Source organism: Aquila chrysaetos, chromosome 5 (genome assembly GCF_900496995.4).
Source record: "Aquila chrysaetos chrysaetos chromosome 5, bAquChr1.4, whole genome shotgun sequence".
Taxonomy (NCBI): domain Eukaryota; kingdom Metazoa; phylum Chordata; class Aves; order Accipitriformes; family Accipitridae; genus Aquila; species Aquila chrysaetos.
Genome location: NC_044008.1, coordinates 62852784 through 62870856, shown reverse-complemented (window position 1 = coordinate 62870856; position 18073 = coordinate 62852784). Strand labels below are relative to the sequence as shown.

The window sequence follows — 18073 nt, the reverse complement described above, 5'->3', positions numbered from 1 at the left end:
CAGGACTTTTGTACAGCTGCATGAGTTCTCTTTGTAAATCCTCTTATATTTCTGCTGACTTTTGCTTAGCCTAGACTGTTGAAAAGAGGGAAAGATCTAAAAAGTGAAGTAATTTTTCACTTTTAGCATACAAGGTAATACTTTTAACAAGAAAGTACTCTCTTGAAGATTCATCACCCATAATTAAGGACCAGAACAGAGAGTGATTTTCTCTGGCTGTAGATTCTTTCATATGAAGATCTCAAATCTGGTCACAATTCATCAAGGTAAGTTACCAAACTGCAGTCAATACTCAGAAGATGTTCCATTTACTGATAGAAGGCCTATGTGTTTTAGAAGACTTAAGTCTCACTTTTGAGTGGGACTAGGCTACTTTCAAGTTCAAATCAAAGTGGATTTCAGTGGTTGCTTCTAAGAGATATTGTGGGAGACTAGCTAGCAATTTATTAGCTAAAAAACAAGGAGTTTTCTCACTGTTATAGATTATATTCTCCTTCTCAGTGATTCACAACATTTTTTTCCCCACTAGAAACCTCTGCTGACGTGCTTTCAATAAAGTGCAGACATGGCCTCTTCAGACTCTGAGATGGCTGTCTTTGGAGAGGCAGCTCCTTACCTCCGAAAGTCAGAAAAGGAGAGAATCGAGGCCCAGAACAAGCCTTTTGATGCCAAGACATCCGTCTTTGTGGCCCATCCTAAAGAATCCTTTGTGAAAGGGACAATCCAGAGCAGGGAATCAGGGAAGGTCACTGTCAAGACTGAAGGTGGAGAGGTGAGTGAAAAACAAGGCTGAAGGACACCATTTGATTCCCACTCTAAGCTTTTAGCTGACATACATGGATCTTTTGTTTCCTTGGCAGACTCTGACTGTGAAGGAAGATCAGGTCTTCTCCATGAACCCTCCCAAGTACGATAAAATTGAGGACATGGCCATGATGACCCACCTCCACGAACCCGCTGTGCTGTACAACCTCAAAGAGCGTTATGCAGCCTGGATGATCTACGTAAGTAGCAGCAGCAGTCCTCCTCTGGGTAGCTAGGAGGAACTGCTCTGCCAGGCTAAGTGGAAGCCAACGTGCTGTCTCCCTTCCTTGCAGACCTACTCAGGTCTCTTCTGCGTCACTGTCAACCCCTACAAGTGGCTGCCGGTGTACAACCCGGAGGTGGTGTTGGCCTACCGAGGCAAGAAGCGCCAGGAGGCCCCTCCACACATCTTCTCCATCTCTGACAATGCCTATCAGTTCATGCTGACTGGTGAGTGCTTGATTTCCTTTGAACTGCTCTTGCAATGAGCTATCTCTAGAGGGAAATGTAGGGTGTTCTCTGGAAATATGGTGCAACACTGAAAATACAGTGTGTGTGAAATTAATGGAAGATTAATGCACTTAACTGTAATGGTCTGTGTGAACTGAGTGTCTGTGTTCCTATGAGGATTAATAAAGACCTGAACCTAATGAAAATAATCTAGGAGTAAATTCACTGGAAAGAATACACCTATTTTCTGGTGTAGACTTTACTGACTCTAATGGGATCTTACATATATGCATAGATTAATGTATCTTAATCACTAAACTATTCTTTGTTGGAGAGTACAGAGTACAAAAATATCACACATACCCTATAAACGATGTGTATACAGTCAATTCAAATTTGCAAGCATCAGTGTTAACAAGTAAAACAGAGTATCTCTACATTGAACAGGTTGATTATTATGCAAATGGCATTTATGATGGACTAAATGTTCTAAAGTACATACAGCTTTTAATGATCTAAGTAACCTCTACACTGATCTATGCAATTGTAAATCAATTGCACCTTATAGTGAAAAGTAAATATCAGAAAACAATGCCAAGGAAAAAATAAAGCTTTTAGCATTTAAGTTGAATGGCTTTAAAAAAATTCTTTCTGCTTTCTTTTCTTCTTTCCACCTCTTATTTTCTCTTCCTTATGTGTGCGTTGAAATCAAAGATGTGTAGGATTTTAGATCTTCTTTTCCTGTTATTTTGTTACAAACTGGGAAATAGATGAAGAATAGAAAAATGAAAAAATAACCTTGCTTATGTATGATCTCAGGAATACATGATTTCAGTATATATAGGGGTTAAAAAAAAAAGATGAACAATAGTGAAAGAGGTTGGTCAGACATTTCTGTTGTCCATGACGCCTCTGAATTTCTGTAAGATTACTCAGGAAAATTTTAGCTTCAGAAGAATTTACATGCTGTCAAAGCCCGACCTCAATATTTTCATTACATGTACTTACGTAATAAGAGAGAAATACGTAGCCTGATGAGAAGACAGTATCTTGAAAGACATAAGACTACAAAAACTACTCTGAAGTGATGTCTTTACTGAGCCAGTAGGTAATACCTGAAGTATTCCTGGGACCATCAAAAGTACCTGCTAGAATTCCTGGGGTTTTTCACTGTCTTCTGTCCCTGCATCCTCTGGAAGTTTCAGTTCATATTTTTCTCCTAGTTTTTGAGTTCTTTGTTATTCATGAGCACTAGGAAAAGCTTTCTTATCTCGGTCTTTTCACAGATCGCGAGAACCAGTCGATCCTGATCACGTATGTACACTCCCTGCTCGTGTCCCCACGGGGCTGCCTGGTGCCAGGGGACCTTCTGCCTGACCACACGCTCTCTGCTTCTGTCTTTGGTTTGACAGCGGAGAATCTGGTGCAGGGAAGACTGTGAACACAAAGCGTGTGATCCAGTACTTTGCAACAATTGCAGCGAGTGGGGAGAAGAAGAAGGAGGAGCAGCAGCAGTCAGGCAAAATGCAGGTGAGTCAGGAAGAACAGAGTGAATGCTCAATGTGTAATTGCCAAGTCAAGTAAACACTGTACCTGAATAATTGTCATCTTGCAGGGAACGCTTGAGGATCAAATCATCAGTGCTAATCCACTGCTGGAGGCCTTTGGAAATGCCAAGACTGTGAGGAATGACAACTCCTCACGCTTTGTAAGTTGTTGCTTAGAAAAAAATCACTCCTCATTATAACAGTGGTGATGGGCTAGTGGTATTCTCGCATAAGGAGATGGCAATGAAATGCATCTAGGCTGAAATGCTTCTTTTTCCCCTTAACAGGGCAAATTCATCAGAATCCACTTTGGAGCTACAGGCAAACTGGCTTCTGCTGACATTGAAACTTGTAAGAGACTCTCCTGGCCTGATCACATTCTATACAGTTTTCCTCAGTTCTTGTGCTAACTCTGTCCTACTGTCCTTGACAGATCTGCTGGAGAAGTCCAGAGTCACTTTCCAGCTCAAGGCAGAAAGGAGCTACCATATATTCTATCAGATCACCTCCAACAAGAAGCCAGAGCTAATTGGTAGGAAGATCACTAACTTTTTTGAAGGAAGATCACTGAGCAATAGCTCATTGTGTCATCTGGAAAGCTAAAGTAGGCTTGGTTTTCCCCTTTTATTGCTTTCAGACATGCTCCTCATTACCACCAACCCTTATGATTTCCACTTTGTGAGTCAAGGTGAAATCACTGTTCCAAGCATTGATGACAAGGAGGAACTGATGGCTACAGATGTAAGTAACTTACCAAACAGGTCATCTGGTAGATAGGAGCCCTGGTACATACACATTTCCTTTACTGTTTCTGTTGCCAGAGTGCCATTGACATCCTGGGCTTCACTGCTGATGAGAAGACTGCCATCTACAAGCTGACAGGGGCTGTCATGCACTACGGGAACTTGAAGTTCAAGCAGAAACAAAGAGAGGAGCAGGCAGAGCCTGATGGCACAGAAGGTATCAGCAGATTCAGCAAACTTTCCAAAAGAGATTGTCTTTGGCACCAAAAGAAGAACTTAGGCAGATTTCACGCTTTAAATATGCAAAAGTGTAAACTAAAAAAATATTTGTTCAATGGCTAGATGATTGTTGAGACATATATCTCATCTAATGATACCTGTAATTTTATTCTGTGACTACTTAATAAATAAGAGGTCTGGTGTACACTGCCAGGAAGCCAGGAGGCATGGGTGTCAATTCCTGTAACATTATTAGTCATACTTTAGTTGGAATACACCTTGAAATCTCTGCTGTATTGTGGAGTAGTGAAGTGGTTCAGCTCTGACAGAATGCGAGACTGTGCTCCTATTCACCCGTACCTATGGGGGGAACTATGATGCGAAATGTGTATTTGATCTGTCTCTATCACAGCAGGAAGTACATCCATGCCTCTAGATCTCTGAGTGATGAATCCTTTTGCTATATGACTAGAAAGAAAGTGTGAATTCCCATAGTCATGCCTGAAAACAGATGAAAGCAATGAGTTTTCTTGAAGAACATTTATAGAAACTGAAGCCCCGAAAGTGTTGTAGACTCTGAATACTGAAGACAACAGAGAAATTATCTTCGTAGCTTTGATTTAGATATTTTTGTGCAGCTCCGTAACAGTGAATACTGCTGTTACTTTTGAGATAGTCCCTCAAGAACCAAATTTTAGGAATTGTCCAGTATTTATTTTTCTCTCTTTTCTGGTGTTTAGTGGCTGACAAGGCTGCCTACCTGATGGGCCTTAACTCAGCTGACCTGCTCAAAGCCCTGTGTTATCCTCGAGTCAAGGTTGGGAATGAATTTGTGACCAAGGGTCAAACTGTTCAGCAGGTAGGAAAAATGTGATAACCTGGAACATACTTTGATGGTTGCCGTTGATTCTCCTCTGCTGTGTCTAGTAACCTCCAAACCTTTCTTCTCTACTTTAGGTGAATAATGCAGTTGGTGCCTTGGCAAAAGCTGTCTATGAGAAGATGTTCTTGTGGATGGTTATTCGCATCAACCAACAGCTGGATACCAAGCAACCCAGACAGTACTTCATTGGTGTCCTGGACATCGCTGGCTTTGAGATCTTTGATGTAAGGAACACAGTTTTCCTAACACTTTCATAGAAGGACAATTGAGACTAAAGGGAATTTTGAGACACTTTTAAAATAGAAGTTAGTATCTTCCTACACTTATTTACAGGGCTTTTGGAATCACCATTTTAAATCCTGAAAAAAAAAAAAAAAAAAAAAAAAAAAGAAAACTAATCTCCTAATTACACTGAATTTGAAACCTTTTTTCTTTTCTAAATGCAAATACTATCGTAGAGAGATTGCATAGGAAAACTACACAGGAAGAGGCCTTGTATTTAAAGTATCACCTATATTGAAGTAGGATTGCACAAGAAAACACTTTGCTGTTATTGCTGAACTTTGAAAATGTTGCATGTTTTTTTACATTTGGCAGTTCAATAGCTTTGAGCAGCTGTGTATCAACTTCACCAATGAGAAACTGCAACAATTCTTCAACCACCACATGTTCGTGCTGGAGCAGGAGGAGTACAAGAAGGAAGGAATTGAATGGACATTCATTGACTTTGGGATGGACCTGGCTGCCTGCATTGAGCTGATTGAGAAGGTATTTTTCCGCTTCAAGTCTATTATATGTTGGATCTTCCATACTTGCCAAGTGACATACTTAAGAAGCGTGTGAGAATATTTTGACTTTTTCAAATATATACCCTCTGAAAGTGGCAACAGGGTGGAAGTGTTTTTGGAGATCATACTCAGATATCAGGATTTTTTATGAGAGTAATCATTTCCAGATTACAAAATGAAGTTATATAAAAGACTTTCATGTTCTGTAAGTAACTATCAGTAAAGAAGTTTTATAGAGAGGACAGTATTTTGCAATGTTATATTTGTAATTTTTTCATCAGCAAAGGCATTTACGTAAGTTCAAATGAAACAGCAACATTGAAAAAAGTTGAGCCTTAGTTAACTTTCTCTGACATATTGTCATGAGTTGCATGGGAACAGCTTTCTCTTTTGACTCCAGCAACTTTCCAACCAAGGGATATTTTCTTTCTAATCTGTTTCTCCCTCTTGTCTATTGTAATGTTTCCCAGCCCATGGGCATCTTCTCCATCCTGGAAGAGGAGTGCATGTTCCCCAAGGCAACTGACACCTCTTTCAAGAACAAGCTGTATGACCAGCACCTGGGCAAGTCCAGCAACTTCCAGAAGCCCAAGCCTGCCAAAGGGAAGGCTGAGGCCCACTTCTCCCTGGTGCACTATGCTGGCACTGTAGACTACAACATCTCTGGGTGGCTGGAGAAGAACAAAGACCCCCTGAATGAAACTGTCATTGGGTTGTACCAGAAATCATCTGTGAAGACACTGGCCTTACTCTTTGCCAGCTATGGTGGAGCAGAAGCAGGTCAGCCCTGTGAAAATTGTATTGTGAGTGTGGGACAATGCTGACACAGAATTAAAGCAGTAAACATTAAACATTTAAAGTTGTTTTGTGTTCTGTAGTCTCCAATATGCAATATCCATATTTTAATACCTTTTTTCTTTTCTTCCATTTGCAGAGGCTGGTGGCAAAAAGGGTGGCAAGAAGAAGGGTTCTTCTTTCCAGACTGTGTCAGCTCTTTTCAGGGTACAGTACTGCATTTGTTATCTCTTTGTAATATGAAGAAAGGGGGCCAGCTAATATTAAATTTGAAAGGGCTATTTTGCATTGCTGTAATGGTGGTAAAATTCTTTGTAAATTCCACATCAGGTTTTCCAGGATCAATTTCAATATTGCTAATATGTTGTGTTCAAAAATAAGCATTCTGTCTTCAAAGATCATGAAAATCTAATCAGTTTTTAATTTCTTTTTTTTTGTTTGTTTGGTGAGGATCTATTCAGGTTTTATATTTTTATGTCTTTGGGTCAGACTAGAACTATAATTTTAGCATTTCTGCATTTCTGTGAGGTCATATGTTGGGGAATTGAGAGTCTCCTTATAAATAGTTTCTGTGGGTTTACCAAAGTGTTCTGAAACCCAGCTAATTTTGAGATGTTGTAAAGTCATTACCATGGGCTTGATGCATCCAACACTGGACATAGGAGAAACTCACGTTACTAACTGGTCCCTCTAGGAGAACTTAAACAAGCTGATGACCAATCTACGCAGCACTCACCCCCATTTTGTCCGTTGCATCATCCCAAATGAAACAAAAACACCTGGTAAGATGCTCAAGCAGAAAGAGAACTTCCTCTGACACAGCCATTCCCCTCTGAACTGGAGATTGTGGTATTCATTTATGCTCTGAATTGCTAGGTGCCATGGAGCATGAACTGGTTCTTCACCAGCTGAGGTGTAACGGTGTGCTGGAAGGCATCAGAATTTGCAGGAAAGGTTTCCCCAGTAGAGTCCTCTATGCTGACTTCAAACAGAGGTAAAAGCACTGCACTTCTCAGCATCATTAAAAGCAATGTGGGTTCGCTCATATAGGTTCATTCAGGCTGCGCTCTATTGTCAAACCAGCTATAAATGAACTGGTGGGGTTCATTAGCTTGTGTGTGTTGCTTGCGGAAAAATAGCCTTATCTTCCTCTTTTTTCACAGATACAAAGTGCTTAATGCCAGTGCTATCCCAGAGGGACAGTTCATTGATAGCAAGAAGGCTTCTGAGAAGCTTCTTGGGTCAATCGATGTGGACCACACCCAGTACAAATTTGGCCATACCAAGGTACAAACCCTCCTTGACTCACTCACTGCATGTCTGTGCTTTGCTCTACGTGACAGTGATGTGCTGCAACATTCCCTTTCGCAAGGTGTTCTTCAAAGCTGGGCTGCTGGGACTCCTGGAGGAGATGAGGGATGAGAAGCTGGCACAGCTCATCACCCGCACACAGGCCAGGTGCAGGGGCTTCCTGATGAGAGTGGAGTACCGGAGGATGGTGGAGAGGAGGTAGACATTCCTCATCCTCAGTCAAAGTCACTGTACTTGGGGGAAAGTGTTGGCACTTGTCGTACTGAAAATATTCAATGTACATTTTAATTATGCTTCAGGGAGTCCATCTTTTGCATCCAGTATAATGTTCGTGCATTCATGAATGTCAAGCACTGGCCCTGGATGAAGCTGTTCTTCAAGATCAAGCCCTTGCTGAAGAGTGCAGAATCTGAGAAGGAGATGGCCAACATGAAGGAAGAGTTTGAGAAAACCAAAGAAGAGCTTGCAAAATCTGAGGCAAAGAGGAAGGAGCTGGAGGAGAAAATGGTGAAACTGGTGCAGGAGAAAAACGATCTGCAGCTCCAAGTCCAGGCAGTGAGTTTATCACCATTAATTTATCACTCAGAAAAGGAGTCTATACATTCAGACTGTTCTTTATGAAGCAGAAGGTCAGACTGTAGAAGACCAAAAGTCAGATATTTGGTGAATTATCCATCATATGTATGTGAAATTGTGGAAACAAGTGTCTGGCAGTAGCATAGTGAGCCCTCTGACAGCCAGTGCAAAGAAGCAGGGAGCTCCAAGTGGGAGTCGGTGCTCTTGTCTTTAGAGGAAGGAGGCAGATATAGCTAGCCAACATGAAATACTCAGAGCAGAGTTTTGCCTGAACCCCCAACTCCCTCTGAGCAGGTGAGTCCTGCAGGGGGTATCTCCATCTTACCAGGATGTAGAATAATGAATTAATTTTGGAGTGTAAATGCAAGCCAGAGTTGAAAGTGGTACTTGTGAATTGAGGTGCAGGAATAGCTATCCACCCTTTGCTTAGTAAGTAGTGGTTAATCATTCACTCAGTAATTGGGAAATACATCTTCAAATTTCTCCTTACTCTAAGGATATACAGACACAGAGCTCCTGTTTCTGAAAATAAGTAACACCATCCAGGGGGGGGTTTCTTCTTCCCTCAGTTGTTAATTACACAAAAGAGCTCTGTATGCTTTAGACTTAACTGGTATGAATCAAGGTCATAAATGAAATCTATAATGAAGCAGAAGTTTTTGTTTTTTCTGAACATAGTAGTTTTTTGCATCTCTAATCTGGATTTTCTATGGTAGTTCCACTATAAACAACATGCTGTGGTGGTAAAATTATTAACATTTAAGATTGAGAGATCTGGATAAGAAGTTATCTTTATTAAAACAACATTACTTCCCACTATAAGCCGTCTTTCCATAACGTACTTGTGTTGGGACCCTCAGTCTGGGCGCACAATTTAGAACAGGTCAGACAGAAGCCTATATACTGTATCAAAAAAAAAAGGAAGTGGTGAGGAAAACCAATCATTTCAATGTTAACAAAGCCAGGTATCCATCCTTGGGAGGGATGTTCTACTTAAGTAGCTTGTTAACTGCAACAGTTCTAAGGAATCAAACAATAAATAACATGACAATATGGAGAGACTGGCTCTTGGTGGAGCTTATAGGAGTGGCACACCTGGTAATATCTTAGCTCAGAAGTGGGGAGTTGGAAACAAACATGGACTGTTAGCTTTTAGTTGAAAGGAATATTCTTTTAGTAAAGATAACTTCATAGCCAGACCTCTCAATCTCAAATATTTATAATTTTACCACCACAATCCTATGAATCTTGTAGACACACAGCACTCACAAAAGAAAATATTGCTTAAAAATATATACAAAAGTATTTGATATTCAAATGCCACCTTTCAAAGTCATTTTAATCTACTCATTAAATTACTTAAATTACCAACTAAAAATGGAACACGGTACTTAGCTACCCAGTTATTTGAACATTCCCATAGAAAATGGGAACCCTGTGTTACCTGTTTTACCTAATACACGGAGAAAAATAAATATCCCAATGGAATTTCTTCTCAGATATGTGCCTTTCAAATCCATTTGAAACAAAACAAATTGATTATACCAAAAGCCTACCAAAGAGTAAGATGATGTGGTGATCAACTGAAACCAGCACATGCCATTTCAGACACAGTATGGAAGGATAACACACAGGTAGCTCATTTACAAGGGTAAGACCCCCACTTGCACAAGCAGCAGTCTTAATACATTCAGACCGAAAGTAATCTCTTTTTCTATTAAATTACTGTTGAGACTATGACAGCCTTTACTTGAACATAATAATGGGCTCAGAAGGATTCAGTTACAAAAGGAAAGATAGTGAATACAGTGTTTGTGAACAGAAATGTCTCCAAGCCCTTTCTCCTCTAGGTAAATGAGAAATTCACACACCTACCATATCAGTGAGACATATTTAAGAGAGAGAAAAAAGTTTAGGAGTCAATATTGTTTCCAACCAAGAAGCTGTATAATGCATCCCAGGGGAAAAAAAAAATAAAGCAAGATTAAAGTTGCTTGAGGAGAGGTCAACTTCAGGCCACATTTTAACACATGCTTACATAGAAAAGTTCAGAAAACAACAAAGAAAATCTGTGTCTTCCCACCAGGAAGCTGATAGCTTGGCCGATGCTGAGGAAAGATGTGACCAGCTCATCAAAACCAAAATCCAGCTGGAAGCCAAAGTTAAAGAGGTGACTGAAAGGGCTGAGGATGAGGAAGAAATTAATGCTGAGCTGACAGCCAAGAAGAGGAAACTGGAGGATGAATGTTCAGAGCTGAAGAAAGACATTGACGATCTTGAGTTAACACTGGCCAAGGTTGAGAAGGAAAAACATGCCACAGAAAACAAAGTATGAGGCAGAAGATGTCACTCTCACAGAAAAGACCTCTGTTTTGTTATACAGTATAAAGTTTTAAACATCATTTTTTATCTGCACGTACTTCCTTCTTTTCAAAGGTGAAAAACCTCACAGAGGAGATGGCAGCCCTGGATGAAACCATTGCCAAGCTGACAAAAGAGAAGAAAGCCCTCCAAGAGGCCCATCAGCAGACACTGGATGACCTGCAGGCAGAAGAGGACAAAGTCAATACGTTGACCAAAGCTAAGACCAAGCTGGAGCAGCAAGTGGACGACGTAAGCACACAGGCGTACCTCAAGAACAGGACAGGTATGGAGTTAAACCTGGCTGACGGAGCACTGATGGTCTTGTTGGTTTTAGCTGGAAGGGTCCCTGGAGCAAGAGAAGAAACTGCGCATGGACCTTGAGAGAGCTAAGAGGAAACTCGAAGGAGACCTGAAGCTGGCCCATGACAGCATAATGGATTTGGAAAATGATAAGCAGCAGCTGGATGAGAAGCTGAAGAAGTAAGTGGGGCTGTGGGGCACCTGAGTGCTGGGCTGGTGCACTTGTCTTTTTCCTTTGAGTGCTAACACCGTTTGCTTTGCCCAAAGGAAAGACTTTGAAATCAGCCAGATCCAGAGCAAAATTGAGGATGAGCAACTTCTGGGCATGCAATTACAGAAGAAGATCAAGGAGCTGCAGGCAAGTCTTTGTTCCTTCCCCTCTCTCACCCAGTCTCAGGTCAGGTAGGAGGAGGGCATGGGTGTGAAGGGTCCCTAATGTTCCCCAGGCTCGTATTGAGGAACTGGAGGAGGAAATTGAGGCAGAGCGAACCTCTCGGGCAAAAGCAGAGAAGCATCGTGCTGACCTCTCGAGGGAGCTAGAGGAGATCAGCGAGCGCCTGGAAGAAGCAGGAGGGGCTACCGCAGCTCAGATTGAGATGAACAAGAAGCGTGAGGCAGAATTTCAGAAGATGCGCCGTGACCTCGAAGAGGCCACGCTGCAGCACGAAGCCACAGCTGCCGCCCTGCGGAAGAAGCACGCGGACAGCACAGCTGAGCTTGGGGAGCAGATCGACAACCTGCAACGAGTGAAGCAGAAGCTGGAGAAGGAGAAGAGTGAGCTGAAGATGGAGATTGACGACTTGGCCAGTAACATGGAGTCTGTCTCCAAAGCCAAGGTACAGAGTTTCTGTCAGGTTACTGCCCTATGATACATGACCTGCCACATGGTTTTGAACTTTTTGATTACATTTTGGCATCGCACACAGTTGTGTTGTTTTTCATCATGAAAAACTAGATAGACTTTAGTGATAGTCCTCTTGCCTTACATGTATTTGACATATAGGCAAACTTGGAGAAGATGTGTCGCACTCTGGAAGACCAGTTAAGTGAGATTAAGACAAAAGAAGAGGAACATCAGCGCATGATCAATGACCTCAATACTCAAAGAGCTCGTCTGCAGACAGAAGCAGGTAACACACCTCCACACCCCTCTGAAATGGGAGAACCTTTAACTGACAAGGACAAGAAAAAGTGTGATGTTTTACTCAAATTGGTCCATACTCTGTAAGCTGGTATACAGTGCTTTAAAGACACAGTGGTTTAGTATTGCTTTTTAAATTACAGTCTATTTAAATTTAAATTACAGTCTAGTAAAATTTCTCAGGTGAATATTCACGCCAGGTGGAAGAAAAAGATGCTTTGATATCTCAGCTATCCAGAGGCAAACAGGCATTTACTCAACAGATCGAGGAACTGAAGAGACACTTAGAGGAAGAAATAAAGGTAAAGGTTCTTCCTCGTAAGGGGTTTGACTTTGGATTCAGATTCCATTTTCTTTCAGGATATTTCTTAGTCTCACATAAAATCAGAATGTTAGCCATGTCACTTTAATTTGGAAGCTCTCAAACTACATGGACAATTTTGCCACCTCCCTCTCTAGTGTGGGAAGAAAATAATGAGGAGGGCATCGTCTCCAACCTGGATACTGAGACAGGGAAAGACAACTTCAGGTCTTTATTTGGATTAATGATGGCTTATAAAAAAAAGTTGAGATATAGCTAAAAAACTGTGTTTATTATTCCATTTTTCCATAATGGAAGCTGAAACTTTAGAATGTATTTAAAACGATTCAAAAATTCCCAGTTTTATAGTTGTCATTTAGAATTTACCCATCATCTCTCCTGAGGTAACATTCTAGATTCTGATGAATGAAGCGATAAGAAGCTTCTCAGAACATGGAATCAATGTACCTTTTCCCTTGGGCTGACTCTAAATGCCAGATTCAAAGAATTTTCAACAACTTTCCCTAAGTTAACATTCTGTTGTGTCACAGGCATTTCATTGTCCCAATCTGCTTCTCTTCCCAGGCCAAGAGCGCTCTGGCCCATGCCTTGCAGTCTGCTCGGCACGACTGTGACTTGCTCCGGGAACAATATGAGGAGGAGCAGGAAGCCAAGAGTGAGCTGCAGCGTGCCCTGTCCAAGGCCAACACTGAAGTGGCCCAGTGGAGAACCAAATATGAGACAGACGCTATTCAGCGCACGGAGGAGCTGGAAGAAGCCAAGTATGTGGGGATAGGATGTGAAGAAGCCAAGGGAGAATAAAAATTCAAAGGCGACATTGGAAGAGACACACCAAGATATTCTGAGGAATAAGTCATGGATTTGCTTTTGGGAAGGGTAACAGAAAGTGGGAATGTTGTAGAAGGTTTAGTGGTTTAGTAAAGGTAAAGGCTAAGAACAGCATAAGTGAAGCCCCTCACTCTGTGTGACTGCAGACTGCAAAATGATTAAGCATGCTTTTGTAAAAAGCACACTGGTTTCCCTGTGTTAGCTGTGAGCTCTCTTTATCTCCTTCCAGGAAGAAGCTGGCACAGCGCCTGCAGGATGCAGAGGAACATGTCGAAGCTGTGAATGCCAAATGTGCTTCCCTGGAAAAGACAAAGCAGAGGCTGCAGAATGAAGTGGAGGACCTAATGATTGACGTGGAGCGAGCGAATGCTGCCTGCGCAGCTCTGGATAAGAAGCAGAAGAACTTTGACAAGGTCTTTTGGGCTCCGGGCCTGGGGTTCCTGGGCAGAGCATCCCCTCCTGATTGCCACATCCACACTGAGGTCCTGTTTCTCTTCAGATCCTGGCAGAATGGAAGCAGAAGTATGAGGAAACGCAGGCTGAGCTGGAAGCCTCCCAGAAGGAGTCTCGGTCTCTCAGCACGGAGCTGTTTAAGATGAAGAATGCCTATGAGGAGTCCTTGGACCACCTGGAGACCCTGAAGCGTGAGAACAAGAACTTGCAGCGTAAGTCCCTGGCCCTCTGCTCCTGGCTGGGCTTTCTCGCTATCCACCACTACCACCTTTCCGCATGGGTCTGTGCCTGCAGGTTGGCAAAGCTGCCTGTCACCTCGGTGTGGCAGGGCCCTTTGCATTCTGCTCTGTGCCTGACCATGCTGTTGGTCTTTGTTCCCACAGAGGAGATTGCCGACCTCACGGAGCAGATTGCCGAGGGAGGAAAGGCAATTCATGAGCTGGAGAAAGTCAAGAAGCAGATTGAGCAGGAGAAATCTGAAATCCAGGCTGCCTTGGAGGAAGCTGAGGTACATGCCCATAATCACTGGTATTTGCACTAAAAATAGGAGCAATGGGGAAATATGACTAAAAACTGCTTGGTCCTGCTCTGTTCTGGCTGGGGAGTGCAGGCAGCTGAGATTCTTGAAATATTCTGTAATTACCTAGAAAGCAAGCAGTAGTTTTATCGACGTTACAAATGCTTGTGTCCACTTGTCCAGGCCTCCCTAGAACATGAAGAGGGGAAGATCCTGCGCCTCCAGCTTGAACTCAACCAGGTGAAGTCTGAGATTGACAGGAAGATAGCAGAGAAAGATGAGGAGATCGACCAGATGAAGAGAAACCACCTCAGAATTGTAGAGTCCTTACAGAGCAGCCTGGATGCTGAGATCAGGAGCAGGAATGAAGCCTTGCGTCTGAAGAAGAAGATGGAGGGGGACCTGAATGAAATGGAGATCCAGCTGAGCCATGCCAACCGCGTGGCTGCAGAGGCACAAAAGAACCTGAGAAACACACAGGCAGTGCTCAAGGTCTGTTCAGCAAAGCTACAGAAAGAGAAGAGCCTTCGCTGACATTTTTGGCACCCAAGCACACGCTGCCACCTTGCAAATTCTCTTGCCTCTTTTACAGGATACCCAGATACACTTGGACGATGCTCTCAGGACACAGGAGGACCTGAAGGAGCAGGTGGCCATGGTGGAGCGCAGAGCAAACCTGTTGCAGGCTGAAATTGAGGAGCTACGGGCAGCCCTGGAGCAGACGGAGCGGTCGAGGAAAGTGGCTGAGCAGGAGCTTCTGGATGCCACTGAACGTGTGCAGCTTCTCCATACCCAGGTAAAAGCGTGTTGCAAAAGAAGTTGTGCTGACAGTTAATAAACACAGAGGTCTGCTACATACCAGAGGGTAAGGAGCACTAGAATGACCTCGCTACTTCTGTCCACAAGGACAGGCATGCTCAGCACCCATCACCTGAGCCTACCACTGATGTTTTGTAAACAATCTTTTTAAAAAGAATTCCAGATCTTGAATTGCAAGCCTGAAGAGTAAAGACTTGGCTCAGGCTGTAGGTTTGGTATTGCGGGCCTCAGGATGCAAGTCTTGCAATCTCTCTTTGTGCAGAACACCAGCCTGATCAACACCAAGAAGAAGCTGGAAACCGACATTGCCCAAATTCAGGGTGAAATGGAGGACACGATCCAGGAAGCCCGCAATGCCGAAGAGAAGGCCAAGAAGGCCATCACAGATGTGAGTCGAGGGCTCCTTTCACTGCTGACAGTGGATGTATAGTCCCCAGGATGTCTCCAGCCTGAAAGTGGCTTTGACCTTTTGCTCTCATCAGGCGGCCATGATGGCAGAAGAGCTGAAGAAGGAGCAGGACACCAGCGCCCACCTGGAGAGGATGAAGAAGAACCTGGACCAGACGGTGAAGGACCTGCAGCACCGTCTGGATGAAGCCGAGCAGTTGGCCCTGAAGGGAGGCAAGAAGCAAATCCAGAAGCTGGAGGCCAGAGTGCGTAGGGCTTTTATTTGTGCATGAGTGAGCACGTGACGTAAGTAGCCACCAGGGAAGCTCCAAAGATGGGGTGCTCATTGCAGGTGCGGGAGCTGGAAGGGGAGGTTGATGCTGAGCAGAAGCGCAGCGCTGAAGCCGTGAAGGGTTTGCGCAAGTACGAGAGGAGGGTGAAGGAGCTGACCTACCAGGTAAGGCAGGAGGCCTCCTTGGGCTGACACACCCTCTTGCGGGAACTAAAAATTTTTGCACTTGATTGCCAAGGGGAATTGCTAACTCACATGGTGGGGAAATCATTTACTCTCTTTCCTGCTTACCAACTGCTTTAGTCTGAGGAAGACCGTAAGAATATTCTCAGGCTGCAGGATCTGGTGGACAAGCTGCAAATGAAGGTGAAATCCTACAAGAGACAAGCTGAGGAGGCCGTAAGTTTTTCTTCTAGTGGTAACAAATATCACTTTCTGGGGAGGAACACAAGTCATATGGAAAGTGAATATGAGGTTTTTGGAAAGCATAAAAACTGGTGAATGATGATGGACTTCAAGTGCAGGGAAAGAAAGGTCAGTCATTTGGGAATGGTTTAGTGTGGGCCTACAAGAAACTCCTCCTTGTAAAACTTGTAAGGAGCGGTTACCCATGAGAAATTTAACGACTCTAGGAACATGATCCTGAGAGTATGGTTGACATTGCTTTCTTTTGGCAATTCTCCTATCAGGGATAAACTAAGGGGTGTCCTACGATCTTTTTTTTATACAGGAGGACAGACATGCTCACAACCAGCCTCTCAGCTGATAAATCTTTGAGTCAGGTTCCTTCCTGCATAGTCTAGTATAGGAAGGTTTTGCTATTCTATGAGTGAATGATTTGTGAGAGGGACATGGACGGGTTATAACTGACTCATCTTCTCTAAGTTCTTCAACTTATATCAGAGAGTGCAGACCTATGACACTGAGCCAGAACAGGAGACAGAGATGTTTAGCTCACCTGCTGAACTGGAAATAAGTTTCAATTTCTTCTTTAGAGCAATGTACTTCATAAGACAAAGTGATGATATATGTGACTGCAGAGGGTGGCTGGAAGAGGAGGGTGGATTGTGGGGAGTGTTGTATGGCTACAGAAGAAGAAGGAGATGGGCAGTTACCTGACAGTGCTGTCATAGCAGTCAAAGAAGGAGAAGCTATACTCACCTAGCGGGGAGTGGCAGGAGGGGCAGGTACTTCCTCCCTGAGGATGGCATATAAACTCACCTTTGCAGAGTATACATGTTCTTTCTTGGTGCGGCTGCTCTTTCTTAGCCCTAACCTTTGAGTGTAAAGAATAACAAACTGCAGCCCAAAGAGCTTTTTCTTGACAGCTAAAACCAGAAACCGCTGTGCTGCCATCCGCCTTTGCACATAACAGAGGGCAGAACTGGGATAACAATTCAAAAGCTGTTTTAGTTGGTTTGGATGGGATAAAAAACATGGGAGGATGATGAGTTCCATGTGAGGCTCACGTGTAAGCAGTGGTAGGTGTGAGATAGGAGGTCAGTGCTTTCCCCTGGGGAACAGCTACATCCCCACTAGGCTGAGGCACAGGAGTGAAACCCCTGCCATGGGCTCCTCACCACCGAGTCCCTCTCTCCGCACAGGAGGAGCTGTCCAATGTCAATCTCTCCAAGTTCCGAAAGATCCAGCACGAGCTGGAGGAAGCTGAGGAGCGGGCTGACATTGCAGAGTCACAGGTCAACAAGCTCCGAGTGAAGAGTCGGGAGTTTCACAGCAAGAAGATAGGGGAGGAAGAGTGAGGATGTCATGAACAAGCAAAGCGACCTGAGGGGCTGCACAAAATGTGAACCTTTTGGTCGCTTTCTTCTGCAATGAGTCTTTGTACCCACCTCAATGTCTAGAGAATAAAGACTGTAGATTCCTTTGCATACACACTATGAATAGTGCCTTCTTTGGTTTTTTTCCTGATCAAGTGTGGGATATTGCATTGCAGAACAAGTTTTCGTACATCTCCTGGCTGGGGGAAGGGAGAAGCTAATGCAAACTCTGTATTGAGGACCCACAAACTTGGAGGCTGGCCATTCCTGTGGAGACTACTGAGTCTCTTCCATCTCCAGCAGCTCCTTGCCCTGCTCCTGCCCTCACATACTCTTAATTCTTGTCCCATTGTCCTTTCAGCACAGCTTACTTCCCATGTGAGAGGCAAGAGAGGGTGATCCCTTTCCTTCTTCCTTTCCCTGCTTTTGTTTTTGACCCTGGCAGTCACAAACCCTAGACATCAGTCTCTGAGTAAGTTATCAGAAGTCACAGGACACTGCACCATGAAGGACCAACTGTGCCTTGGCAGAGACGATTTTCGGCACACAGAGCACCGTTATGACACATCGATAGTGCCCCTAAGTTGTGCCATCTCTCTTACCCTAGACTCCCTCAGCTGCTGCCACCACCTGCTCCTGGTTTCTCTGCAGTGGACAAAATGCTGGGCCCTGCCTGGGGCCACGTGCCAGAAGGATTGCCCCTTAGGGCCCATTTCTCGCAGGTTGCGTGGCACCAACAGACCTCCTCAACACATC

At 43.6% G+C, this 18073-nt stretch overlaps 1 protein-coding gene and 1 long non-coding RNA gene across 9 annotated transcripts in view; one reads left to right on the top strand and one right to left on the bottom strand.

Moving 5' to 3' along the window:
- LOC115342344 overlaps positions 1-18073 on the bottom strand; it is a 78228-nt gene that overhangs the window by 51769 nt on the left and 8386 nt on the right. The window lies entirely within an intron of this gene.
- Positions 492-17437, top strand: LOC115342330 (myosin heavy chain, skeletal muscle, adult-like). Its single transcript, XM_030016461.1, has 38 exons — positions 492-772; positions 861-1004; positions 1098-1254; positions 2541-2568; positions 2667-2784; positions 2870-2962; positions 3089-3152; positions 3235-3333; positions 3439-3542; positions 3623-3761; positions 4504-4622; positions 4721-4870; positions 5244-5414; positions 5905-6214; positions 6369-6436; positions 6924-7011; positions 7106-7223; positions 7393-7516; positions 7602-7738; positions 7840-8095; positions 10203-10445; positions 10553-10729; positions 10815-10960; positions 11048-11138; positions 11227-11616; positions 11784-11910; positions 12105-12223; positions 12808-13004; positions 13301-13484; positions 13571-13736; positions 13908-14032; positions 14225-14533; positions 14634-14837; positions 15123-15248; positions 15343-15513; positions 15600-15704; positions 15843-15938; positions 17144-17437. Exons 1-38 carry the CDS (start codon positions 566-568, stop codon positions 17297-17299), a joined length of 5826 nt encoding a protein of 1941 aa, XP_029872321.1. The 5' UTR covers positions 492-565; the 3' UTR covers positions 17300-17437.